Here is a 27,461-nt window from a genome sequence, read left to right on the forward strand (position 1 = left end):
ATCACAGAACGAGGAACTACCAACGCTCAGATTCCAGGCAGTTGACTGCGGTCGCTGTTGGAGCTGCAGTCAGGTCTGCTGTCCAGAACCACGACATGGACAAAGACAAGTGTTCACTGCAATCCCCACACACACCATGTGTGGCTTCCCTGCACGAGGTAGTCTGTTAAATACTTGTTTGGAGATTCCTTCTTGAGGGGGCCCTGGAAAGTGTTCTGTCTTCCTTCTCCTGACCTTTTGCACTGACTGTTCACAAAAAGTGACCCCTATTCACCCTGTTCAGCTTGGGGTGAAGACAGGTGTGCACATATTCTCAGAGGAGATGGGAGTGAGGCTAATGGGAGATGGTGTGGATGAAGCTCTGCCCACACCTGAGCCAGTGAGCAGAAGTTTCCACACTATTGATGTAGTGACCCTTACCTACAGAGCCACAGCTCTACTGACAAGAGACACAGTACCACCATCAAATCTAAGGACTTCCTCACATTTAGGAATTCTAAATGGCGTCACGTATTTCGTGATGGTTATTATCAACTTTCTCTTGCTCCAATACTGAATAATGATATAAATAACGAGGCAATAACCTTCCAAGTAGGTGCAGTTATGCCACTTTTCGTGGTGGAACAAAAGCAATTTGGAATTCTTTGTGGATGTTCATATTATGCCATAAAAATGCTCTTCTCACGTTTAGCAGTGGTGTTTGGTCAGTTTGCTGTGGTCATCTGCTTAGCCTTGCCCTAACATTTCTCCTGGCTCACTGCTTCCTTGCCAGATCCTTCTCCTTTCCAGGATCTGTCCTCCTTATATCTTAAAAACTGATTAAGATTTTCTGTCTGCTTTAAAATCTAAAACACAAAGCCTCCTGGTATCAGTGACAAAGTCCGGTGAGGATAGAGAGGGCCACCTGTGGCACTGTGTGTCCCCATCCATTAGGCATAAAACTCTGGGACATATGTTTACACTGACTGTGTGTGGTGTTGGTGTGCAGCAGGAAAGCCATGTACCTGAGGAGGATGCTCAGCAGGACACACCTGTGTCCCTGGAGGACAATGACAGAGCCCTGCTCATCCACAGCCCAGTGCAAATGAGAAGAGGCGGGAGGAGGAAGAAGCGGCACCTCTTCCTCTTCAGTAATGTGTTGCTGGTGTCTAACACCAAGTACGTATGGACTGCATGCTCTCCTGCAAAGCACGCAATGCTTTTCACTCAGCAAGGACTTTATATAACCCTTACCTTAAGACAACTTAGAATTTTTATGCATTTCTTTTTATAGAAGTTTAGATTCCTTGCTGATTTCTCAAGACCATAGTGAGGACTGAAGAAAGCAACATGGCCTTGTGGTCCATCCCCCGTCTCTCCCAGCACAAAGGGTTTGAGGCAGGAGGATACAGAGTTAGAGCCTAGGCTAGACAATATACAAAGGCCCTATCTAAAACAAATAAAGCAAATAAAACCATAATGATGTGACAATCTTTATCCAATTTAAATATGACCAAACATAAGAAGATCTTGGGAGAGTAATGATTTCAGTTTAGCTGAGTGACACTTCCTAACATGTAAGAAAACACCTAAGCAGCCCATGGTAGCATGCTCACAACTGTAATCCCAGCCACTCAGGAGGCTGAAACTTGAGGAATGTGAGTCAAATCCAGTCTGGCAGGGATGTCCATACAATTACTCTCCCAAAAGCTAGAAGTAGGGATAAGACCCCAGTGATAGAGTGCTAGGCCTCATAAACAAAGTCAGAGTCCTTCACAAGGCCCTGAGTTCAAACCCATTGACTCCCTACAAAAGAAGAAATAAAATAAGAGTGATGGTGTGTAATTCTCTTTGCAGATATAAGAAATGCTTTAAGATAAAAGATGCAATTCCACTGCATAACCTGTCTATGGCGGAATGTGGGGACAACGTAGCAAACGATGATGGGAGTTCCACAAAGTCCTTTGTCTTGAGTTGGCCCAAGGAGCAATACAAGGTCACTTTCCGGTAAGACTGACAGCTATGCCATGTGCATACTTTGAGTTCTGCTATCAGAAAGCCACATACATATTTTCCAGCAACAATGGAAGATATAACTAATTTGCATCTAAAATTTACTAGAAGGAAAAAGTTTGTAATTTGATTGTTTTCTAGGCTGATCTTTCACCTTGGAATTTAATAATAACCTTTAATACAAACACTTCCAGACAATTTTAGATTCTAATATATTCGAATGGATCAATATTGAAGTGGTTGTGAGCAGTTGGGGGAGAGAGGATGTTCAGACTGTGGAAGACCAGGTGTGACCTACGTATTGAATCACAGTAATAGAATTCATTCAGCAAGTGTTAGTGAATCCTGAAAGTATTTTTTGAAAACTTTATTTTGCACTCCCAGTAATTCTCTGTAGAGACAGATTTTAATTCCATAAATAGCTATAGATCATTAAATAAAAAGTGCTTGGCTTGCTCTGTAGCAGACTGACATATTACTTCTTTGTAAGTAGACTGCATGCTATTTGGTGTGTGGGAAATCTGAAGCAGGATTTACTGATAAAGTATGGGCCAGTTTTCCCAGCACACATGCCTAGACTTGCATGAAGACATAGAATGCATTTAGACACGTCGAAACAGGAGGATTCACAAGGAAGATGTCAAGTGTTTTATTCTTGGTCTCAAACTGCACCTCACATTTCTACCTGTTTTATATATGAGATCACACTGCATGCACCCAGGTTACCTTTCCTCACAGCCAAGGTCTCACACATCCTAAGAAGTTTGAGATAAAGAAGAAAAATGGCTCCAAAATCGTCAGCTTATTAATTCTCCGATTGATATGTCTTGAAAATGATAAAAAATGATTGGGAAACTGGACACCTGTGTGTCCATCTCTGGAGGTCTTCTCCATGGCATATTTCTGTGAAGGTTCTCTGTTCTTCTTGTGCAGGGGAACTCCAGGATACAGATTAATGGAAGCTGGTAAAATCTGGAAATAGAGGTGTTCCTAGAAACTATATTTTAAAGAAAAATTAAAATATGGCAATGAGGTCCTCATAAACTCTAAGAGTTCTAAAGCTATTGCACTGTCCAGCGTCCTTGGTCCTTGGCAGATGGCCAACATGGCCTCAGGAAATAGACATTATGTATATACATGTAGGCAGGTTAGGGGTCATCTAAGATGGGTGCCTCTCACCTGATGAAACACATTACAGGACAGCCTAGAATTGTTCAGTAGAAGAACTATTAATGATGTAAATAAAAAATATGCAGACATTTCAAAAAGTCTGCTTGTTCATAAGGAGAAAGTTATTGGATTGATACATGCCCCAATAATTCTATTCCTGGTGTTCACAAAAGTACACACACACATGCACACAGAGAGAGAGAGAGAGAGAGAGAGAGAGAGAGAGAGAGAGAGAGAGAGAGAGAGAGAGAGAGAGAGAGAGAGAGAGAGAGAGAGAGAGAGAGAGAGAGAGAGAGAGAGAGAGAGAGAGAGAGAGAGAGAGAGAGAGAGAGAGAAAGGGAAAGAGTGAATATAATTTCATAGAAAAATTAAAGCAATAATGTTTATAGTGATGTGGTTTATAACACCCCGAAAATAGTTACAAATTAAAAGTGCAGTGTGTTTTTAAAACAGATGTATTCCATAATAGGAAAAGTTATAAGGGGTGTAGGAAAAGTTATAAGGGGTGAGCAATGTTTCCAGTGCTGGCTTTCAATCCCTTCACAGGACAGAAATATAAAAATGAAAGGTGATGGTACAGAGAACAGTAAGCAGCAATCTTATCATTCATCATTAAAAACATAGTGTGATGGGTAATAAAGTGTAAGCTTCCTAGGAAATAACACAGCACATTGTAGTTCTAAAATTTCTATAAGGAAATGAAACACTGCAACTTTTCCATATTTTTAATTCTTCTTCCAAATTTTTATCTTGTCTAGCTGGATTAAAAATATTCTGTCAAAATGACCAATTTCTTCCATAGGTTTGAATTTGCATACCATTTTCATAGTTGAATAGCATATGTGCTCTGACTGGTTTTATCATTGTGGACTGAAGGCATTGCTAGGGTGAGACTCACCTATGGTCAGGTGGCTTGCACCACACGTTAGAAAATAAGTTTCTCCATGTCAATCCAAGATCTCTTCCACACCAAAGTCTAATTCACATCACAGTCAGATCACCAGGAAAAGGCAGAGTCCATCAAACCCCAGTTATGAGTCGGTTCTTATTCCACTCACATTCACAATGATACTCCCAGACTGCCTGTCTCTTTCAGGATAGACTTAAAATCAAAGCATGAATGTGAAGTGTAGCATAATATTTTCTCTCTTTTAAATCACAGGTCTTCAGAGCTAAAAGAAACATTTTGCTCTTTACTTCAAAGGTTAGTAGTGTTTATAGTTTTTTTAAAAATTTGTTAGTGAATGAATAAAAGTCCCTACAAAAAATGTTTCCAATGGATTCACCCCATATTGATAGAAATTATGTGTCCCGGGTAAATTTATAAACAGAGTGCCCTTTTTATTTCATAAGAAAATTTGGTTGTAAGCCCTAAGTTCTCCTAGGCTTCAACTGATAGACATATGTAAGTGACTAGGCACTGTCATCCTGGCTACTCAGGAGATTGAGACCTGAGGATTGTGGTTCCAAACCAGCCCAGGCATGAAAGTTTATTGAGGCCCTTATCTTCCAGAAGCTCCCAATAAGTTGAAAGTGGAGTGTGGATCAATTATTAGTGTGATGGCCTTTAGCTAAAAAGCTCAGGGTCAATATTCAGGTCCAAGATTCAAGGTCCGCAACTGGAACTATGTATATGAGTGTGTGTGTGTGTGTGTGTGTGTGAGTGTGTGTGTGTGTGTGTGTGTATAAACATATATACACATACATATGGACTTATATATGCATATATATTACTCAAAGAAATTAGGATTCTAGTAGAACACAGGAAGTTATTATTCCTCCTCTTCACATAGTAAATTTTTAAAAACAATGGATCTGCTTCCAAATGTCATTTCCTTGGCTATCACTTGTATTCTGGATCTCATGCTTTTTTCTGTCAAACAATATTCTATATTTTCAAACAACTAGCTAATTCCTTGTGCTCTTTTTCATTATTATCCAATTTATCACTATAGCAACATTCAAAAACAGAAGGAACTTCAGAAGTGTAATCCATTGCAGGACTTTGCCAACGATTTCCAGAAGGCTGGCTCTGTAAGTGTTTTTAAGAATAAACTGGAAGTGCTGGGAAGGTGGCTCAGTGGTAGAGTGCTTGCCTTGCATGCATGAGTCCCTGGGTTCGATTACTCAGCACCACATAACCAGAAAAAAAGCCGAAGTGGCGCTGTGGCTCAAGAGGTAGAGTGCTAGCCTTGAGCTGAAGAGCTGAGGGACAGTGCCCAGGCCTAGAGTTCTGGACCCTGACAGGACCCTCCTTAACACCCCCTACAAAAAGAATAAACATGGAATATCCTGTTGATCTATTAGGAAGGGTGGAGTCTGGATAGTCCTTGTAGGGAAGCACAGAGTTGCCTCTGCCGGATCCATTTCAAAGCTGAGGGTGTTTAGATACAGAATTTGCTAGGTCAGCTTGGGACTAGTGACTCACCCCTGTAATTCTAGCTACTCAGAATGCTAGATCTGAAGACTGTGGTTCAAAGCCAGCCCAGGCAAAAAAGTCCATGAAACTCTGAGATCCAGTAGTCTACTCACAAAAGTCCTGATGTGATGTTGTGCCTCAGGTGGAGAGTGGTAGACTTGGGGAAAAGAAACCAGAGACAGAGCCCAGACCCAGAGCTCAACTCTAATATTATCCAAAAAAAATAAAAACGATAATAGAATTTTGTAGGTCTCCTTTGCTCTTTCATTTCACCTAACTCGCTGCTTCCTTACTAGCTTCCTTACATCCTCTTCTTAAACAGTAGAGTACGCTTCCTGCCTGCTTCTATGCCCATCCCTTTCAGTGGAAGAAGTCCAAGGCTCTGTTTCTATATCTGCCTGCAACCATTTTCAGAATGACCTACTTTTCTGCTTGCTTTTGAGCCACAAAGTGCCTTGCATGTTAGTTTCCAAGTGTCAGTTGAGGAAATGTTGCATTGTGCACCACGAAAGTTGGGCATAAAGCTGTATCCCATGCTGGAGCACTGACTGTGCTGTGGTGTTGCTGTGCAGCAGAAGAGCCATCATCCTGAGCAGAAAAGTCAGGAGGACAGACCTTTGTCCCTGGAGAAGCCCTGCAGAACCCTGCTCATCCACAGCCCGGTGCAGATGCAAAAAGGATGCAAGAGGAAGAAGCAGCATCTCTTCCTCTTCACTGACTTATTACTTGTGACTAATGCCAAGTACGTATGGACTGCTCCCTGTCATGCTTAGCACAAATGCTTCACACTAGCAAATGACATTTAGATATCTGCATTTAATCCACAGGTGCTTTGTCAATTTTGTATTCCAAAGTTCAGATACTTTGTTTATTTCTCCCATGTTCATGAAGCTCCTGTGTTGTGTAATGGTTGGGAATATTTTCAACAATGAAGACACCACCTGGCATGCTGTTGATCCTCTAGTCACAGCACATAGATTTTTGAGGCAGAAACTAGAGTTAGGGTCCAGGCTACACTATATATGAAGACCAGGTCTCAAACACTCATAACACAACATAATCAAGAAAGTGATAGATAGATAATCTTGTATGAGGAGTTCAAAATTATGAAACAAGAGAGAATAGTATGGTAGAGTATCTAGTTCTTGACACGACACATCTAAGATAACTAAGAGAGATGGTGTTTGTTGCCCTTTTTAGGTATCAGAAATGCTTCAAGATTAAAACTGTGGTCCCACTGCGTGCCCTGTGGATGGCTGACTGTGGGGTCAATTTGGACAAGGGTGGTGATCACTCCAGAAAGTCCCTTCTTTTGGGCTGGCCCCTTGAGAACTTCAAGGCCACCTTTGGGTAAGACTGACCACTGCACCCTGAAAGCAGCAGGGAAATAGCAAAAGAGTTATCCTTCATTAATCACTTAGCTATGTCAGATATCATTCCTAATGACTTTCAGTAACCTTCAGCATTGTTCCTAGTAATGTCAAATGAGTTCTCTAGGTTCTAATAAAATGTAGTAGAATTCAGGAAATTCTCTAAAGAAGTAAAACTGTCAAACCCTTTTCATTTTCCCTGTTTATTCCTTGGTAATGCATACTGTTGATTCCATGTAAATGTCATGTTTCTTCTGAGTGCCTTGATCTGAAGGATTATTTTGTAAAGTATTGGAAAAGCACATCCAGCTCTGTCAGTTTTATCCAAGGAGAAATGGAAGGTAGCCCTAGTGTGAGATTGAAGTATGGTCAGGAGGCTTGCATCACACAGTGGCAGGGATTCCATTCAATCCATTTTTCTTCTACAGCAGTCTGCCTCACATTACAGTAAGATCCCCCTTATAAGGCCAAGAATCCATCAAACCCCAATTATGAGTAGGATCAGTTCTGGATTTGCTTGGACATCAATGAATTGATAGTACTTTTACCTTTAATGACTGTAAAGACATTGTATATGAGATGTAATTTAATATTGTCTCTGCTTTTATTTTGCAGTTCTTGTGAACAAAAAGAAAAATGGATCAGTTTTCTGCAAAGGTATTAAGCAAGTGCTTTTATTTAATTTTTAGTTTGTTAGGGAATGGGTACCTGAAAACCAATATCTTCAATACATTCTGCCCCATTTTCTATGGAAATTTTTTGCCATGGCTGCAGTTCTAAATCATAAACAGTCTTTATTTTTAAAGACATTCAGGACATCCACCCGAAATCTCCCTTCATTGTATTGATGAACTTGAGCTAAAATTTTCTGAAAATATATACAGGTTATCAGGCACCAGTGTCTCAATCCTATTATCCCACTGCTCAGGATGCTGAGATATAAGGACTGCAGGTTGAAGCCATTCTGCGTAAGATAGTCAAGAGACACTTATCTCCACTTAACTGTCAAAAGAGCCAGAAGTGGTGCTGTGGCTACAGTGTTAGTGTCATGGCCTGCAGCAGAGAAACGGTACACAGACATTGAGTGCAAGGGCCAGGTTTGACCCCATCTATATTCCCGAGTTCCATTGAGCTAGCTCAGAGCCACTGTTGCTTTTAGTTGTCCAGGCAGGCTTCGGCCCTCCCATCTAGATGGTGAAGTTTGAAACACTGAATATGATGCCTTCCCAAAGGTCACCTTCCAGAATAATTTTTTCTTTCAAATCTTATTTCCCAACAATGCTATTGTGTTGATTAAAATCTATAATGGCTCCATAAGTGTTTATAAACGATGAAATACAGATTGAAAAATATCAACAATAAAGACGGATTTGAAAAAAAAGTTACCAGCTAATAATTGTGCTACTCTGGGTTTAATGAATCAGGTATATCAACCTTGCAAAGGAGGAAGAAGATGAGGATAGCATTCCTCTTCTGATCTTCACCCATGAAGTTAAGAACAATCACTTTGTAAGTGTTATGTAGGATAAAGTGGAAATTTATAGTTACATGCTTACGCTAGAAAGGTGGGAGATTTTTATAAATTATCAATGGTAAGGAAACTTTTAAGAACAATGAGAGGAAGAAAATTAAGAATTTAAGAAAGGTCAAAATTGAGAGATGAGCTTGATTTACTTATATCTACAAATATAAAGATTAGAGCAATGAGTCTAGGTCAGTACTCTATGTTCTGAACAATTATCTTCCACTTGGAACAATTTAGTTTTCTGTTCATTGTATCATAGCTTCCTGTATATGAAGTAGAGCTGTGGGCTCAAAGTGCTAGAGCACTAGCCACGTGCAAAAAGATGTCAGAGAAGGACTCCAGGGCATGAATTCAGGCCCCATATCCAACATTCACAACAACAAAAGCAAAAGAAAAAACACAAAAAGAATGTCCTTTAAAAAAATTGCTTTATCATGTGGACATGTATGACTTTCATTAATTAAATACATGTTTACCTTATAGTAAGAATCTTTATTCACTTTCTTTAGCTAACATGTATAAATTTTGAAGGAAATTTTCACATTTAATATACATAAATTATCACAGTTTTATTGTAAACAAGGTCAATTTTATCAGTAAGTGGGGATAGTCTTCCTGGAATAAGAGTACTTCTTATGTTATTTTTTATTTATATTTGGAGTGGTTATCATGAATTCCATTTGTTTTTGTGGAATTCCTAAACGATGGAACAATGCCAAATATTATATAGAAGGTCAGATTCTGTTACCTCAATTTTCTTATGTAGAAGCATTTAACCTAAGTTTTAAGATATTTTTTTCCTCTATAAGTTGTTCTAAGACATTGTCAGCCTACATGACTACTTCTGAAGAGTAATGGTATTCCTTATATCTATACTCTCTCTTCTTTACTCAATTTCAGTATTGTGTGTTTATTTACATAGGCACATGTTCATCATATAAGTACACGAGTCCATATACATACACAAGTTAGTATTGATAGGGGAAAGCAGAAGGACACAACATTACTAAGTGGATGCTAGTAAATGTCTTGAAAATGATTGATCTGTTTCAAGTTCCATAGTCATCACTGGAGGGAGAGAAGGCTGCATGGTTCTCAGTGGATAACACAGACTTGTCTGTACCTGACTTACTCCAATAGCAAAAATGCTTAGAGAACAATCTGTTAGCTCAGCTCTACATGATAAAAGTGGGCTTTACTGAGGTCTAAGTTTCCTGAAGTAAAGATTGCAGGTGCATGTCATTTCTCCTGAAGAGCTGAGTATCTGCCTATTGATTGATAATCAGCTTGTGGGAAGGCTCCATATTCATGCTTGTGGGTCCAGGGCAGCTCTGTGGTACCATGTCCTACCTGACAAGGTTCCTATTTGACCTTGTCTCTTGAAAGACATTTCACTGAATTTTAGGCCTTCACAATTTTCCCCTCTCAATATATTAATGGTTTTCCAGTACCTTTTGTTCTCCATATGCTCTGGTGTCTCTTCAGCTGTCATTCAGATTTGACCTATGTGCAGTTTGTTTCCATGTGTCTGAGTTGTTTTCTCCTGGCTTCATGTTATACAAATAAATAAAGAAACAGTTCTACTCAAGGCTTTGTGCACTATACAGTTGTCGCCTTTAAATACCTGAAATCACATTTTGCTTGACTCATCAGGAAACTAATTGGTGATAATTATACAATGATACTGTCTGTTTTCTTAATATGTACCTTTTTTCACATATGTTTTATAGCCAATAACTGTCTTAGCAAAAAACTCAGATACAGTGAAGGATGATATCAGCAAGAAACTCTCGACCCTTGGAAAAAAAGTAAGTCATCTGTAAGGTCTTTTTTACATAAAAAACCAGTTTCCTAATGGAGATGAAAAGAGATGCATTTACACTCATGTGTGTACTACTGCATTACTAACATTGGTCTTCTCCTGGCCTCAAGATTGTGAACCTGCAGGCAGCTGGACATGAGATGAATCTATACTTGGGTTCTTTCAATCTCATTCTTAATCTCATGCCAAGTGCAATTGAACACACAAGGAAGTTGATATATAATTTTGTCCTGCTAACTCCATATATTTCTGTTATATATAAAAGTCTATCTATGATGAGCTAGTGTAATACTCTGAGTAAGAAAGTTCCAGGACAGGAAGGTGTGGCTGATATCTGCAGTCCTAGCTACTCAGGAAGCCAGTCCATCATTAACCCCCCAAAAGTCAAAAGCAGAGTTTTCCTTGTTAGAAGCACAGCTGTGTAAGGCAATGTGTTCTTCTTGGTTCCACTGTGAGAGGCTTTGTGTGACACTCAGTCCTTCTCTCCCCCAGGGCTCTGAGTGTGCCGACCAGTTGTGGCTCCATTCTGAAAATAAAGAAGCTCCCTTTGTCTTCATTGGTAAATATGAAAGAAAATTTCAAATGGGAGGGAATGGCATCAAAGTTGGACTTCTAAATCTCCAATACTGATTCTTTAAGTGTTAAGCTTAATATTACTAAGAGTAAATACATCCTATATAATTAAATTGTACATTTTTCAATAAATACTGACCAGACACTTGATTTATATGTGTGTGAGTGTGTGTGTGTGTGTGTGTCTGTGCGTGTGTGTGTGTGTGTGTGTGTGTACCTAGGTTCATTTCCTCATGTGGCAAATCTTGGTTTGAGGAGAAAAATAGGTAGTTGCCTTTATTCACTTGAAATATAACATTTTTGGATGATATTGGCCAAGATGCCTTGTATTCGTAAACTCATTTGTTGAGTAGTAACTGCTTTGTACCACCTCATAAAGATAAGAAACATGAACTACAAATATAATTGAGGTTTACTGATTAAAATAAGGGGTTTTGTTTTCATGTAGTAGAAAGCAGATTGGAAATTCATTGTCAAAATCTGGGCTCCTGTTCCAATGAAAGTCCCTGCTGCGTTTTCTCACCATAGGGCATGAAAGTCCCTATGTGATTAAAAAGAGTCAGTTTGGAGAGACTGCATTCCAGCCACGAGGACCAAGGCCACATGAGACTCACACTCCCCAGAATCCTATCCTGGAGCAGTGCTCTCTAGCCACAGGAGGCCGGTTCATTCTGAAGCCAAGGCAGCCAGCCCAGGGCCAGCAACTTAACGGTGAGTCCTCTCACTTCTATATGGTTACATAGTTCTGTATCTTCTGTACATTCGAGGACCTCTATGTTCTCTTAATGCATTTGACATGCATAAAAAACACATTTAAGTAAATGGAAGCAGGATAACTATGGCTCAAGCTGTAATTCCAACTACGGAGGAGGCTGAAATCTGATTTTCTCAGAGTCAAATCAGTGTGCAAAGGAAAGTCCTGAGAGTCTTATCTCCAAATGTCCATGAAAAAGCTGGAATAGAACCATGTCTCAGAGGTAAAGGGCTCCTTTGAAAAAGAAAGCTCACTTAAGGGACAAGGCTCCAGAGATCACCAGGTAGCCTGTGGGAGGACATAAAGAGAAGAAAAGATGTCAACATCCTCCAAAGTTTCTGGAAAATATTCAATGTATACAGCAAGCTTAAATTAGAGTTTTTTCCCTAGGTGAAAACTAGAATGTGACTAGAGTCACCCATAAGGAAAGAGTTTGCATTTTTTTGGTCAGTTGTGGGGCTTGAACTCTGGGACTGGACTCTATCCCTCAGGTCTTCAACTCAAGATGAGCACTCTACCACGTGCCCCAGAGTGCCACTTCCAGTTTTATGGTGATTTTTTGGAGAAAAGTGTCTCACTAACTTTCCTGCGGGGGCTGACTTTGAACCACCAACCTCAGATTGCAACCTCTTGAGTAGCTAGGATTACAGTCATGAGCCACCAGTGCCAGAGTAACATTTTCATTTTTACAGCGCAAATAGGATATTGTTTTGAACGCCTCAGGTGGGACAAGAGAGCAGAGACAATGTAAGACAACCACAGTTTCCCTCATTGCCAATAATTAGTATATGTGTAGGGTAATTTTATGAGATGAGCAGAAACCCAAAACTCTGTACACATACCAAATAAAATGAAATTATGGGAAATGAACACCAAGATGTGAACAGAAGAGGTCTTTCTTTGTTGTTGTTATTTGTAATGTAGAATGAGATTTGTATTTCCTTTGTATGTTCTTCCCTCTATGGTATATCCCTTGGGGTCACTGTGCTTGAATTTGACACTGTGCACCTTCTTTAAATTTATCTACTTTGGGGAAGGTATGGAAATAACAAGAACACAGGTTGACCCATTGCAATAATGATACTCAAAATATACTTAGTTGGAAATAAAATTTATAATGTTGGGTAGAGAGGAATGGAGCAGGTGAGGAAGAGAAGGAACAGTTGGAGAGCAACAAAGGAGAGGTTAACAATTATTGACAAGAAACAGACTCAATACCTTGCTAATGGAACTAACACCTTTGTACAATATCTTTATACTATATGTATATGAATATATATATATATATATATATACATAAAGAGAATGAGAAATAAGAAATGTACTCATTGTCTTATTCATGTAATTGTAAACCCTCTGTATAACATCTTCCAAACTATATTGAATTAAAAAAACCCACAAACAAAGGTCCAGAAAACTCCTAGTCTTTCACCTGGCAGGCATGCCGTGTGATAAGGGGAGATAGCCTGATACAGGAAGTGATCAATGGGACACATGCAGAAATTCAAATAGGAAGAGGATGGCTCTCAATGTGAATGGTTATAAAACTCCACTGGAGTTTTATATTATATTTCAACTCAGGAACTTTGTAGGTGCAAGAGAGCTGGCCACAATATCAGAAAGATAAACTGAATGTGCTCAGGCCTCTAGCGATGACCAACAGTTTACAGATTTGGGTAAAGACTTAATAGTAAGGGGAATTAAGCCATTTGAGAATGTGGATAATTTGACACAGAAGCTTAGGTTCTAGGAAATTAAAGTGATCCCTTGAAAACTGTTGCTTCTTTAGAGTCAGAGCAGAAGAAAGAAGGAAGGGGAAGATATTTCATCAACTGGCTTTTTGCTCAGCGGTCCAGCACAGCCAAGGAGAACAGACCCCTGAAATCTTCACGTGTAAAGTCAAGACTGCTCTTTGGGACTTCCCTGGAGGCTGCTTGTAAGGATGGTAATCTACCCTCCCCTATTCTGGTAGGTCCCAGTTTGGTGTCTGCTGCCCTCCTGAGGAGAGGAACCTCCTGAGTGTGGAGGAGATGGAGAGGAGTGTTCTCATGGAGCCCCAGGTCCAATTCAGCAAAGCATCAGACAATGGGTGGGGGTGCTTTGTTACTATTGCTACCAGGTATAAACATGTCACAATGTACAATTCCCTAAGTCAAGCCCATCAGGTAAGTATTCTCTTCAGTGGGGGACTGGTACACCAGGAGCCTCATTCCCTGTTGGAGAATTGTAGTACCAGGCACTGTGCATGTGAAGCTCTGAGTCTCCCTCCTTCATGCTCCCTTCCAGCTTTATTCTTCCAACTTGCAAATGTCTCCAGTCACATACATAGACATTCCTCAGACATTCCTCAGTCTAGGTATTTACATATATTAGACAAGATCATATTTTAATGTTTACTAGCAACAGAAAAGCACACTGGTGGTTGTTGGTTTTCAGAGAGGAGGATGGACAAATAGTGTTTAAAAGATCTGCCCATTCTATGGAGGAAGATGGACAAGTTCTGAGGAAGCTGGTCACACAGTATTGTGTTTGTACTGAAGGCCAATGGACTGTGTGCTTCAAACTGGCTACAATGGTGACTCTTAGGAGATGTATGGAAAAAGGAAAAGAAAGATATTACTTTGCTTTCATTTGTTTGAAAAAGAAACTTCAACCTCTGATAGAAACCAACAAAATCTAAGTAATGAGGTAGAGTATCATTGAAAAACCATTGATATTTTTCACGGTTTCTTCCTGGTATATTAACCAGACAACACTGAGTCACCTGTAATGCTAGCTCCTCAAAAGTGTGAGATTGAGTGTGACATGTGAGACTTCTGCTCCATAGCTAGCCCAGACTGGAATGTTCATGAGACTCTTGTGTTTAATGAAGCACTGAAAAACCAGAGGCAGAACTTCAGCTGAAGTTTTAGGCCAAAAGATTTGAGCATGAAAGTTTAGTGACAGCACTCAAGCCATCAGTTCAAAGCTTCAGGACATGCATACATGCACACCCAAAATCCTAATTTACTATTGTGTGTGTGTGAGGATTGGATAAATGGATGTCTATCATGTGTACAATCACTACTACATGATGGGAATTTTCCCTTGGATGCAACAGAGAATGCCCTGGTATTAGTTTATATCAAGAATTTTTAGGAGGCAGATAAGATCACCCTTGTTCTAATCTCACATTTGGAAAAATAATAGAAAATCTAAAAATGGACATACTACTGTACGAAAGCAGTACATTATTATAAACCCAGGTTATTGGGACACGGGAACCTGGAGGACTAAAATTTCAGGCCACCCCAGGATGAAATGTCCACTGATTACTCTTCCAAAATCTCTAGAAAAAAGAGGATTAGAAGTTTGGGTCAGCAATGAGATGTACAAGTTGTTACATCTAAAACGAACTTTAAAACTTTGGTGCTGGGAGGGGGGGGCGGGAGAGGGGGGAAGCAATGAGGTTTCAGAGGGGGGAGGATGGGAATGGGAAACAAAGGAGGAGGCTATAATGCTTGATAAAATTTACTGATTATCTTGCCCATGTAATTGTAACCAGTCTGTACAGTATTTTCACACTAATAAAATGAAATAAAATAAAAGATGTTTGGGTCAGGAGAAACAAAGGCAGCCTGGTTAGTGGGCCTTTGAACTTCACAGGAGCAATATGTGTGAATGGCGGAAGGAAGGAAGGAGGGAAGGAAGGAAATGAGAAGAGGAAAGAAAAGATGGAGGGAAGGACCCAAAGAATAAATAAAGGATTGAGGGAGGAAAGGGCTTAGGGCTTACGAAGGGACTGTGTCCAAGGTCACACTACAAGTCGTCCACTCTGAAACAGGGGACACCAAAATAGAACCAAAGAGAGCAAGGCCCCAGTGATGAATACAATCAGGGAAAACTTCCTAATGGACTAAGTATGAATGTGATGTGAAGAATCTACCAACTACAGAAGGTGTAAATGGGAAATTAAAAAAGAAGAAATGCGCAGGAAGCTACATTCTTGGGAAGATGTGAGGGGACAGGTCTGTAAGAAGGAGACTGGGCCAGCCAAAGCTGGAAGCATTAAGTAGAAGGTGCAGGAGTCAGTTCATTACACAAACAAATCCATTCACTGTTCAATGTTTCTGAGTCAGACCCTAGAATAAAAGAAAACAACAACAGAATATATTTCCAACAACTGAACAAAATTATTAATGAGGTCGCCTAGCTTGAGCACTGGAGCTTTGCACACATAGACATCTTACTTAGAGAAGTGTGAGGTGGTGCTCTGGGCTGGTGGGCATGGAGGACCCAGGCTTTCTTTCCTCTCATCCACACAGGAGATGATTTCCTTCCTCAGTCAGGAGGGGCGGCTCACCGAGGGCATCTTCAGAAAGTCAGGCAGCATCAATGCCTTCAGAGCCCTCAAAGAAAAACTCATGTCTGGAGCCCGAGTGGACCTGCACCAGGAATCCGTGTTTGTGGTCGCCTCAGTGTTAAAGGTAGGACACAGCCAGCATCACCCAGGGAGGCAGCTTCACTGTGAGCCCACAGCACTGCATCACCAGCACCACAATCACCCAAGAACCACGAGGGGCCTCACACATCAAGCATGTGGGAAATGAAAAGACACATGTCTGTGTGTTCTGTCTGTTTACTTTGTCTTCTCACCTCAGCTCCTCTCATCTTCCCACCTGAACGCCCATGCCCAATGTGACTAATGAGTGATCTGATTTACTGTATCACTGTAAATCGCCATGACAATACAACTATGAGCACAAACAAGTCCTGCTACATATTTGTCAAACAAGCACCCAGCATTGCCTCCTTTAAGGAAGGTTACACAAAGGCACAAAATCATATAGAATTTGTAATCTTTTGAGGGAAAGGATCAAAGATTCCATTCATAACCAAAGGTGAAGGTCTGAAGGAGTCCCATCATGATTTGCCAGGCCAGCATAGCCAGTTCATGCCACCATTCCTGCCCATCTCCAATACCTTTACAGGAAAGTTGGTGTGGATATGCAGACGCTCCTCTTCTCTCAGTATCCTCCATCTGCACTTTTTCTTCTGTTTTTCTTGCTTCCCATACATCCCACTATTATAGTTACCTAAAAAGTCATTTCTTACCATATTACCCTTAAATTTGATCATTAAGCATCCCAAACAGCTGTGCTCTCTGAAAATTCACCTGAGTTTCACCAACATTACATAAAGTTTGAAATGAAACGGGTAGATTACAAATATCTTTATGCTTGTAGAAGGAAGTATTCAATAGAGAACCAATATATCTATACATTTTGCTCTTTGTGAACACCACTGCAGAAAATCATGTGAAAATGATTATGAATGGCTTTATAAAAATAATTTTTTTCTCACTTGGTCTAGGTCTTTTTTATATCCTTTCATTGTTGGTGTGGACATTAGCCATGCTAATAATTTTCAGCCAGGAAGATAGGCATGCATTACTGTGCATGGAATAACAATTTGTTACTGCCCACTTGAAACTCACATCACTGACTAGCCAGAGGTAGACTAGTGCATCTCAGCTTCTCTGGTCTTGTACCTGGTGATAACATGACAGACGCATACCGAGTTCTGCTAACCCAGCCTGGCGATGAATATAAGCTCAGGACCATGATGAATGTACCATGGAGCCATTTTGAGAATGTTAACACAACACCCAACACTGTGGGCATTTTTCCCCTTTGTGTCATGTTGTGTATATACATTTTAATAGGCCAAGTTACGGGATCAAGAATTAGTGATCAGTTGTTCAAAATGATCTTGAGGGAGAAGATTACATGTGCAGGTCACTAAACTTGAGATTCAAAAGTCCAAAATTGGCAACATCTAAATTCATTTTTTAATTTGGAAAATACTGTACAGAGGATTTATCGGTATGTTTCTTATCAAGCATTGTTGCCCCCTTCTTTGTTTCCCCTTCCCATCACTTACCATCTCCCTCCCACCTCAATTCCAAACACACACACACACACACACACACACACACACACACCTTGCGCCACAGTTGTACAGTTCCTTTCGACATAACATCTTGTACATCTCATTGTGGCAATGGGTCCATTTGTATCCCTATTTAAACAATTTGTATTTTACTTTGCCCTACACAAAGTATACGAACATCAAATACAGTGAAAACAGGGCTTGTACCATTGGAGAGGGATATACAAAGCAACAAAAAAATATACCTATATTAGAAACATTTGCAAGAAAGAAAAAATATTTGAATACTTCCCTTGGAGTTCATTTCGCCTAACATCAACGTATGTGACCATTTCTGCTTGTCTCAGTCATATGCTGGTTATTGCAAATAAGGGAAACCGTGGGACCTGTGTTTCTTTGGTCCTGGCTTACTTCAATTAATGTATTTTTTCCAAGTATTTCAATTTCCTACCAAATAGGGGAATGTCATTCATTCTGATGGAGGCATAGAATTCCATTGTGTATATATACCACATTTCCTTGATCCTTTCATTTACTGAGGGGCATCTGGGTTGGTTCCATATATTAGCTATGGTAAATAATGGTGCAATAAGCATAGTAGTGCTGATAGTTTTAGTATGGTCTTGTTTGTGATCATTTGGGTAAATGCCCAAAAGTAGGTTTGTTGGGTCATTTTAAATTTTAGATATGAGACCCTTGTCCATTGCATGGATGGTGAAGATCTTCTCCCCATCTGTGGGCTTTCTATTGCTCATGCTAACTATGTCCTTTGCCATGCAGAACCTCTGTAATTTTATGCAATGCCATTTGCATGAAATCCCAACCTTTCTTTGATTTGTTGTGTTTCTGTGTCTCTATTAAGAAAATTTTAGCCTAAGCCAAGGAGACCAAGGGTTTCTCTTATTCCGTACTGTAATGTTTTCAGAGTGTCTGGTTTGACTCTGAGGTCTTTGATCCATTTGGAGTTGATTCTGGTGCAGGGTGATATATAAGGATCTAGCTTTAGTTTTCTACAAGTGATTAACCAATTTTCCCAGCACCATTTACTGGAGAGGCTGTCTTTCTTGCATTCTATTTTTTAACTCCCTTATCAACGATTAAGTGGCTATAGGTCTGGGGGTTCATTTCTGGCCTTTCAATTCTATTCTATTAGTCCTGTGGTCTCTTCTTGTGCCAGTACAAAGCTGTTTTTTTAGTATGGCTTTTTAGTAGAGTTTGAAATTTGGTATTCCTCCAGCACTGCTCTTTCTGTTGAGGATTGTTTTTCTATTCTGGGTCTTTTATAGTTCATATGAATTTTTGGATGGCTCTTCTATTTCCTCTAGAATGAGGTTGAAATGTTGTTAGGTATTGGATTGAATTTGTTGATTGGTTTGGGAAGTATAGCCATTTTCACGATGTTGATCCTTCCAATCCAGGGACATGGGAGGTTTTGCCCCTTTCTAAGTTCTGCTTTGTTTTTAAAGTCTCCATCATAGAGGTCCTTCACTTCTTTGGTTAAGTTAATTCCTAGGTGTTTTATTGGGAGAGGACTATTAGGAATGGAGTTACTTTCCTGATTTCAGCTGTGCTTTTCTTATTGTTCGCATACAGAAAAGCCATTGTTTTTTTATTTCTTTTGTTTAAATTTTTTATTGTGAAAATACTGTACAGAGGGGTTAAAATTACGTGGGCAAGATAGTGGGAACATTTCTTATCAAGCATTGTAGCCTCCTCCTCTGTTTTCCTTTCCCATCCCTTCCCAGCATACTCCTGCTCCTTCCCACCTAATCCTCCCTCCCCCACCAAACTTGTAAAGTTCATTTTCCATGTGACAACGTGTACTTCTCATTGTTGCAAGGGGTCCACTTGTATCCTTATTGATTTTTGAGGATTAATTTTATAGCCTAGTACTTCACCAAAATTTTGAATCAGCTTGAGTAATTTGGGAGTGGAGTCTGTGGGAGTCTTTGAATACAAGATTATGTCATCTGCAAAAAGGGACAGTTTTACTTCATCTTTCCCTATTTGGATCTCATTTATGTTTGCATCTTCTCTTATTGCTGTAGCTAGGCATTCTAATACTAAATTGAAGAGAAGTGGAGAGAGAGGACATCCTTGTCTCGTTCCTGAGTTAAGAGGAAATGTCTTTAGTTTTTCACCATTAAGTATAATGCTGGCTGTAGGTTTATCATATACAGCCTTTATTGTATTGAGGAATGTTCCCTGGATTCCTAATTTTTCCAGAACCTTCATCATAAAGGGGTGCTAAATCTAAATTCTTATTGATGCATGTTGATGAGGTTGGTTTGACTGGTTTGACTCTGAGGTCTTTGATCCATTTGGAGTTGATTCTGGTGCAGGGTGCTTTAACCCAACAGGCTGAAAGGAACCTTATATAGGTACTGTTCATGGATGTAAAAGGAAAGGTAACCAGCTAGTACTCACAGGTGTAAGATGATGTATTTCATTCATTCCAGAGTGTTGGGGAATTTTAAGCCAAAATTCAGAACTAACAAACTGTATACCTAGTCCTTCCCATATGATATGTACAGAAATATTTAGTTAAAAAAAACACTACATTTTCAATTAAAACTGCAAAGAAACAGGTGAAATGTGTGGGCCTATTTCAGCTCAGCAATAGGAATTAGAACCACTGCATACCCAGCATTATCCTTTAGAGTAGATTGTTCCTCTCAAGTAGGAGTTTTCAGAGAAAGGGGAAGATGGGTCTTCACTCCCACAGTACCTAATAAAGGTGGGTGTTTGCGAAGATTCTTAAATTAGTGACTGTTCACTTAGTTCTATTGATGTTTCTGGCTCTTGTTTTCCATTCTGGTTTGTGATGTGTGGGTGTACTTTTTAATTGAAAGTGCATTCCTGTCAGGAAGAGGTGTAGCCTGTTTTGAAACGGAGTCTGTTCCTTGGGAAAAGAAGTGATCCTCTTCTTTCAGTTTGAAGCAAATATAGCACATGCATGTTTCCAAATACCTGTTTCTAAGTTGTCTTCACCAGGTCCCTAATCCTTCCTGCCTCAGCAGCACTGCCATGCTCTGCTTTGTGCTTTCAGTTCAGGTGGGGAGGCTGCTGGCACCTGTGTATGTAGGAAGTGAAGAGAGGGCAGTGTAGGTCACAGATTCACTCATTGAGAAGGGATGGGGGTCGATCCATTTCTTCCACCTGTATGTTATAACTGTATGACATAGTTTGTTCCATCAGAACATCCTGCTTTTGTCTCTGGAAGGATTTTCTTCGCAATGTGCAAGGCAGTGTGTTTTACACTGGCATGTATGAGACATGGCTTAGGATCATGGATGAAGACTGTGAAGAGGAGAAAATCATTCTGGCCCAGAGGTAGGATGCAGTAAATGAGTCTGCTCTGGATAGGACTCTTACACACTTAGGGAAAAGTAGCCTCATGGAGTAGAGTTTGAGGTGCTGAAATAATTGTGAGTCGGGTAAAATTTTCATTTGGTCACATGCATGCAAAAGTTCACAGAGACAGTCAATTATACTCTGTGTATGAATGAGTTTTTTCCTATGGTATTGTTTGCATGGCTTCTTTCCCATGTACACATAAGGAAAGTCAACACTGATGGATAGCAGATTATACTGCTGGACCCATGTAGGGAGGGCAAGATCTCAGCTTGGTCAAATACTAACATAAACATCAAAGTCTATATCGCTTCAATGAAATTTTTTATATTCATTCTTTCTTGGAATGAGTCTCTCATTATAGTATGTACTTTGGGATGTGATCACTAAACCTGACTCCATAATTGCCATTTCAGAAATAATTTAGGTGTTTAATTTTTCAGGAAGATTTTTCTTGAGTACAGTGTGAACCAATACAGGATTTAATATATAAGACACTATCATTCTATTGTTCTAAATACATGTGTTCCATGAAAATGTGTAGTGCAGTCATCTCAAGGATAGATTTTATGCAGTAGCTTAAAGTATATACTGCTCTCTTTATACTTTCAATTAGTTCAGTCCAACATATAGAAAAGGCACTTTGTGTATGTAGAATCTGCTACAAGTAATTACTTACCTGAAAGTGTGTTTTTCTGAGTTCAGTCTTTTAGAAATGCTGCCCAGAGGCAACCAACTGCTGCTGAAACATCTGTTTGGAATGTTAAGCCAAATCCACCAGAATTCCTCCCTAAACTTGATGTCCTCCTACAACCTAGCTGTGTCCACAGCCACCAGCTTGATGTTACCACCCCCTGATCCCAGGGCAGGATTTGATATTCCACTCATGAGAAAGGTAATGACCTCTCTTAGCTTCATCCTGATAAGCAGTGTTGCTGGTTAGATCTTGAAAGACATGCCTGACAGTCCAGGATTTAAGGACACAATGGACTGCAGGTCTTGGGAGCAAGAGGAGTACACCCTATCTCTGGTGAGGTTTAGGAACATATGCAGCAAGGAGAAAGCAGCAGTGTGGTCCTTTCTCTTTCCTTTCAGTATAGAAGAGTCTAGGCTGACAAATGCTTTGGAAGAAAGCAGGATGACAATGGAGACAGTGAGTCCAACCAGCAAAGTTCAGCTCTTGCCATTGTGCATCTGTGATCCCTGGATGTTTTTCAAGCTAGTGTCTTCCTCTTTACAATGGAGGTGGAGATCCTGCCCAGTGCTCTGTTCATGTCCAGACACTTGCTGTTAAGAAGGGGATTAAACCATGAAGGCTAGGATCTCTATCCTATGTCTAGGCTCCCAATATCAGTTGTTTTTATTCAGAGAAATATTGGTCCCTGTTGATAAGTCATCAGATTCCCATTTGTAAAGAGTATCATCTAATAACTTGTAGTGATCTAGTCCATAGAGTGAGACAGAGAGATGAGAGGAACAGACTAGAATCCTTCAGTATTCTCTGAGCTCAACTCCTTATGATTACCACCCACTAATAAAGGTCTGCAACTTTTCGTCCCAAATGCACCCAACTGAAGGGAAATGTTCTTCAGGTATTTTTGAGAGATGCCTAACATATAATAAATATACTGTATTCCTCATTCACAACACAAAATAGAAACTAGTGAAATATTCTAAAATGTCTCCACATAAACAGAGGGTATATGAGACCAGGGCAGTTGCCAGGCTCACCCTGCCACAGGGTTGAGGCCCAGCAGTGTGGAGCAGGGATTGCAGCTGCATGACACAGAGCTCCTCTGCAGGGGCTCTTCCTTCCCCACAGCTCCACACACAAGCTGGCCTGAGTTTAAGGCAGGGCACTTTGGAAGGGAATTTCATCAGTTCATTCTATTCAATGATTTTCTTTTCAACATTAGTATATACAACAGTAAGTAAAACATTCTATTTAGAGGTATAACAATGATGCCATAAGGAATATATAATTTTGGATATTACAAAGATGTTGGCAGTTTAGCAAAGTGACTCACTGTGCCTCTAGTCCATTCATTGTGTTTCAAGCTCTGGTCTATAAACACCATCCATAGGTTGAAAATTGTGTCTTTGACAAAAGTGGTTTATACATCGCTTCTAATTTAAATTCTGAGTTTCTCGCAACATTCCTCAAGCCTCTGTGTGTTTGCTCCAAGATTCACATATCAGAGGATTCATAACTGCCAGAAGACAAGAAAAGTGTTCATGTCTCCTTTTTGTTACAGGTTGCCCTGGTGCAGTTTTTGATTGAAAATGCTCACAAAATATTTGCCAAAGACTTCGCTCCTGTCTCTTAGGGGACTTCAGGTATTGTGGAAATGTGAGGTGGCTTCAGGAAGCAGGAACAATTTAAATGAACAGTTGAACTGCCCTTGGGGAAGAGAAGCAGGGAGGCTGCCCAGGCTTGGGAGATGGTTTAGGCCATGGCTAATCCAGAAGATTCTGTCCTGAGGGGAATGGTGCAGGCCAGGTCACCACCTCTATCTCTTCCCAAAGGTGATCACAGCTCATTACCCTGTCAGGAGACCAAAACCATGGCAAGAGGTGTCTGTTTTCAAAAGGCAATCTAATTGTGCAATCTCACAATTAATTTCTTTCAGCTCTCAAATCAAGCAGGATCATGTGAGAATCTGAAGATTCCTTTCAGATAATTTGTGAAAAAAAATAATTTTACCAATTATATAAATTTAATAGAGGTTTCTTAGAAAATCCAGGTCTAGGGGCTGGGAAGGTAGCTCAGTGGCAGAGCGCTTGCCTTGCATGCCTGAGGCCCTGGGTTCGATTCCTCAGCACCACATAAGCAAAAAGAAAAAAGCCGGAAGTGGCGCTGTGGCTCAAGTGGTAGAGCGCTAGCCTTGAGCTGAAGAGCTGAGGGACAGCGCCCAGGCCCAGAGTTCAGGCCCCACGACCGGACCCAAAAAAAAAAAAGAAAATCCAGGTCTGATTTGTTATGGTAGCTAATTATAGCTTCTTCCCCAGGATTCATGTCAGAAATTGAGCTTAGATTCAGAACCTCAGGACTTCTATCACATATTTTTATTTTGCACTTTCATGTTCTTGTGGTGTTTATCTCATTGCTTTGGGAAAGTCTTTAGAGTAGTTCACCACTCTCTGGAAAACAAGTATTTTCCTGTGACCTTCTCCAATGTTAACATTTTGTCAATATAATGTAGTTACTGCTGGTGTAAGGGAAGTTATATACCCAAATGGTATTATTTGGTCATGGCAGGCTGTCAGATTTATGGCAATGTCCCTGTGAACTCCATTACTTTATACAATAAACATGTTATAATAACAATGTGAACGTGGATAGAGACTCTGCAGGTGACAGTCCACATGCTCCCTCAAATTTAGCTTGGTTGTGAAAGGCTTTAAATGAAATCTGGAGGGGCTGATGAATTTGAATTTCTGTCTTCTACTTACCACTCTGGGAAAGTTTCCCCTCTTCTACCTTCTTTTAATTTCTCCAATCAAGCAAGGATTTTCTTTGTTTGTTTTAAGACATGGTGACTGGATCCATGGCCTGGCTAGACAGGTGTTCTACACTATGCACTGACAAGAAGCATATGCTTGCCAGGATTCTGGGAGCCTTAAAGGCCTGGGGAGTGTGGATGAGAGGTTCCCATCCCTGCTGTGTGAAGATCCAAAGAGCAGTTCATTTGAATAAGCCAAAGTGGAAGCAACACAGAAACCTCCATGGGCACAAGATCAAACAGCCTGCCCTGGGTCATTGAAGAAAGTTATCTGAGAGCATGAAAGTAGTGAAAGGAACTCACCAAAAGTGAGGATGAAAAGGATTCTGAATAATAGGGGAATGTATTTAAAAAAGTGTGCAGTCTATGAATGTATAGAAAACCAAAATGAAACTCTTGCCAATTAGTTTTAAGCTAATTGAAAAGAGAAACAAGTGGGTGTCAGTATCTTTCCTAGAATCCCAGTTACTCAGGAGGCTGAAGTCTACGTGAGTCTGAGATTTTTTGCTTGAAGCAAGTGCTCAACCCCTTGAGCTACAGCTACACTTTGGGTTTTTTGTTGTGTTTACCAATTTTTCAGGAGTAGGTCTAGAACTTTGAGGCTGGGGGATATCACTGGGATAATTTTGCTGCAGGTGAGGACTTTACCAGTTGATTTACAGCACCATTTCCAGGTTTTGATGCAACTAATTGGAGATAAGAGTCATAGACTTTCCTTCCCAGGATGGCTTCAAACCAGGATTGGAAGATCTCAGCCCCCTGATTAGCTAGGATTACAGGCATGAGCCACCACCGGCACCTGGCAACTGGCTTTCTTGGTAGTTAACTGGAGATAAGAGTCTCAAAAGATTCCTCACCTCAGTATGCTCAGACCTCAGTATGCTGAGTAGCTCAAATTAACATTATAGGCTACAACTGACAGCTGACTTGTGGATTTTCTCCTCCCTTTCAAGACCATCTACATTGCATTCTGGGGTGGTTTCTGGCATGTTTCCCCTGTATCCCAATGTAGATAGTTGATCCTCTTTGTTAAGACACTTATTTTCTGTGATATTATCCCCCAAATCAGCAGTTCTCTTTAGCACACTTTCAGTGAAGCTCAGTCAATTGTCTGAACACATTAAAGGAGAATTCCAGACACAAACAATACATAGTTTGTAAATTGCACAGAATCTGAACAGTATGCTGAACCTCACTGTCTCTGCAGTGCCGTGTGTACCAGAATGTGAATCGTACCTCATCCAGGGCACCTCATCCAGCCACCGGGCCTTTAGTCCCTTAGAAGCCCTCCTGTCACCAGGTCACATTCTGTGTGGCAGTAGTACCTGGAAGACCTGTGTGTTCCCGAAGTGGTTCACCTGAGAAAGCTGGTTGGCACTATAGCACAAGAGTGGTCCAGCCCACCACTCAGAAAGGGCAAAGAGGGGCCAGAAAACACTTCTTTATGTGTAATGTGAGATCAAGTGACACATTATGAGACTGATCTGCATCACACTCTTTCATTATAATCCAATGTGATGAGTGTTTTAATCTAATCTTTTTTTTTTTTTTTGTCACTTGAGGGGCCTGAACTCTGGGCCTGGGCACTGTCCCTCAGCTTTTCAGCTCAAGGCTAGTGCCCTACCACCAGAGTCACAGTGCCAATTCCGGCTTTTTCTGCAAATATGTTTCTGAGGAATGGAGCCCAGGACCGCATGCATGCAAGGCAAGCACTCAACCACTGAGTGACCTTGCCAGCCCCTCTAATCTATTCTTAATGTCCTAGTGCTCTTAATGCATACTAGGCCTTAGTAAACATATGCAGAGGAATGACCATGCTAAATATGTGTGTATGCACTGTATTTGTGGGTAGATATATATAGTATATATAATACAATGTACAATATTATATATTCTATTCTATACCATGTGATCTCAGCACCAGTCCTTGGATCACAAGCATATTTGCCCCACCAGTATTTATGCTGCTATTTAAATGTCACCCTGTAAATATCAACCTTATGGGAAACTCTGTGTTCATTTATCCTCAAGGTAATGTCTGGATAAGATCTGTTGAAAATATTGAAATCCTTTCATAATAGTCGGTTTAAATCCATGACTGCATCCTAGTGTATTTTTTTACTTTAAATTGCAACTCTACTCAACACATATGACCCCTGACTATTGAGCCTTCTCTAGTCAATTTGTTATAACTGTATTTACATAGTATTAATTATTTTGTCTAGTTATATTCCAGTGATTGAATGCATACAGAGAGATGTCCTTGGCTTCTATGCAAGTATTCACCATTTTATGCCACACAACTCTACTCACCACACTCTTTCAACTAGAGATAAAGATTCTCATCGTCTACACTGAGCAGCCTGACTTCCAATCATGTTCTTCAGATGGCATCCTTCTGACTAGCCAGAATTACATGCAGGAAACACTGACTCTTGTCTTCTATGTTCTCTTACATATCTTGTCAACTCTTACAAAATGAAATAAAATCTACGGGACCCTCAAACTGTGAAAAGATCCCAATTGTCTAGTTGTGTGGGAAGAAAGGCTGAATACCTTTCTGATACTAATCACTACCAAACTGGCAATAACACTGCATATGTATCAATCAGTTATGCTTTGTGATGTTATAAATAAACATTTCTAAAATCAAAGTAACGGTCATTGATATGGGTATCTACTTCATTCTAGAAATAGGTGAATTGTCTTAGCAAATTATCTCTCAAGTCAGGAACTGGTGGCTCATATCTGTCATTCTACCAACTCAAGAGGCTGAGATCGAGGGATACTGTTCCTAGCCAGTCTGTGCGGGAAAGTGGTTGAGACACATCTCCATCTCACCACTAAAAACCGGGAAGGAGAGCTGTGGCTCAAGCAGCAAAATGCTAGTCCTTAGCAACATGTGTTTAGCAAGAGGACTCAAGCCCTGAGTTCCTTGGAGCACATGGGCAGCAAAGATGGCACTGGGAGAGAGTAGAGTGGGCAGAGCCCAATTGATCTTCCAATCAGTGCCTAACCAGCCAGTGAAGGCTCAGGTGCATGATGGGC

At 40.3% G+C, this 27,461-nt stretch overlaps 1 protein-coding gene across 2 annotated transcripts; it reads left to right on the plus strand.

Annotated features, from left to right (window-relative positions):
• Positions 1-74: 74 nt before the first annotated feature.
• Positions 75-27,051, plus strand: LOC138827019 (rho GTPase-activating protein 20-like). 2 transcript variants are annotated; one of them, XM_070022524.1, is made up of 18 exons: positions 75-158; positions 989-1,158; positions 1,837-1,986; positions 4,325-4,366; positions 5,118-5,196; positions 6,154-6,323; positions 6,782-6,931; positions 7,567-7,608; positions 8,376-8,460; positions 10,207-10,284; positions 10,791-10,857; positions 11,400-11,582; positions 13,415-13,593; positions 15,930-16,091; positions 20,780-20,889; positions 21,616-21,805; positions 23,166-23,247; positions 26,639-27,051. In XM_070022524.1, the coding sequence occupies exons 1-17, from the start codon at positions 96-98 to the stop codon at positions 23,235-23,237; spliced, it is 1,992 nt and encodes a 663-aa protein (XP_069878625.1). In that variant the 5' UTR covers positions 75-95; the 3' UTR covers positions 23,238-23,247; positions 26,639-27,051. The 2 variants fall into 2 exon arrangements, with proteins under 2 accessions (XP_069878625.1, XP_069878626.1); XM_070022525.1 differs by having other exon boundaries at positions 992-1,158.
• Positions 27,052-27,461: the final 410 nt, after the last annotated feature.

This window comes from Dipodomys merriami, unplaced genomic scaffold, assembly GCF_024711535.1.
Source record: "Dipodomys merriami isolate MVZ:Mamm:240054 unplaced genomic scaffold, mDipMer1.0.p SCAF_15, whole genome shotgun sequence".
Lineage (NCBI taxonomy): Eukaryota > Metazoa > Chordata > Mammalia > Rodentia > Heteromyidae > Dipodomys > Dipodomys merriami.

Excerpts from the sequence above, each read along its gene's own strand:
- LOC138827019 (XM_070022524.1), top strand. The coding sequence starts at position 96 with ATGGACAAAGACAAGTGTTCACTGCAATCCCCACACACACCATGTGTG. Across the intron at positions 5,197-6,153 it reads ATTTCCAGAAGGCTGGCTCT|CAGAAGAGCCATCATCCTGA; the intron begins GTAAGTGTTTTT and ends GTTGCTGTGCAG. Across the intron at positions 6,324-6,781 it reads TTACTTGTGACTAATGCCAA|GTATCAGAAATGCTTCAAGA; the intron begins GTACGTATGGAC and ends TGCCCTTTTTAG.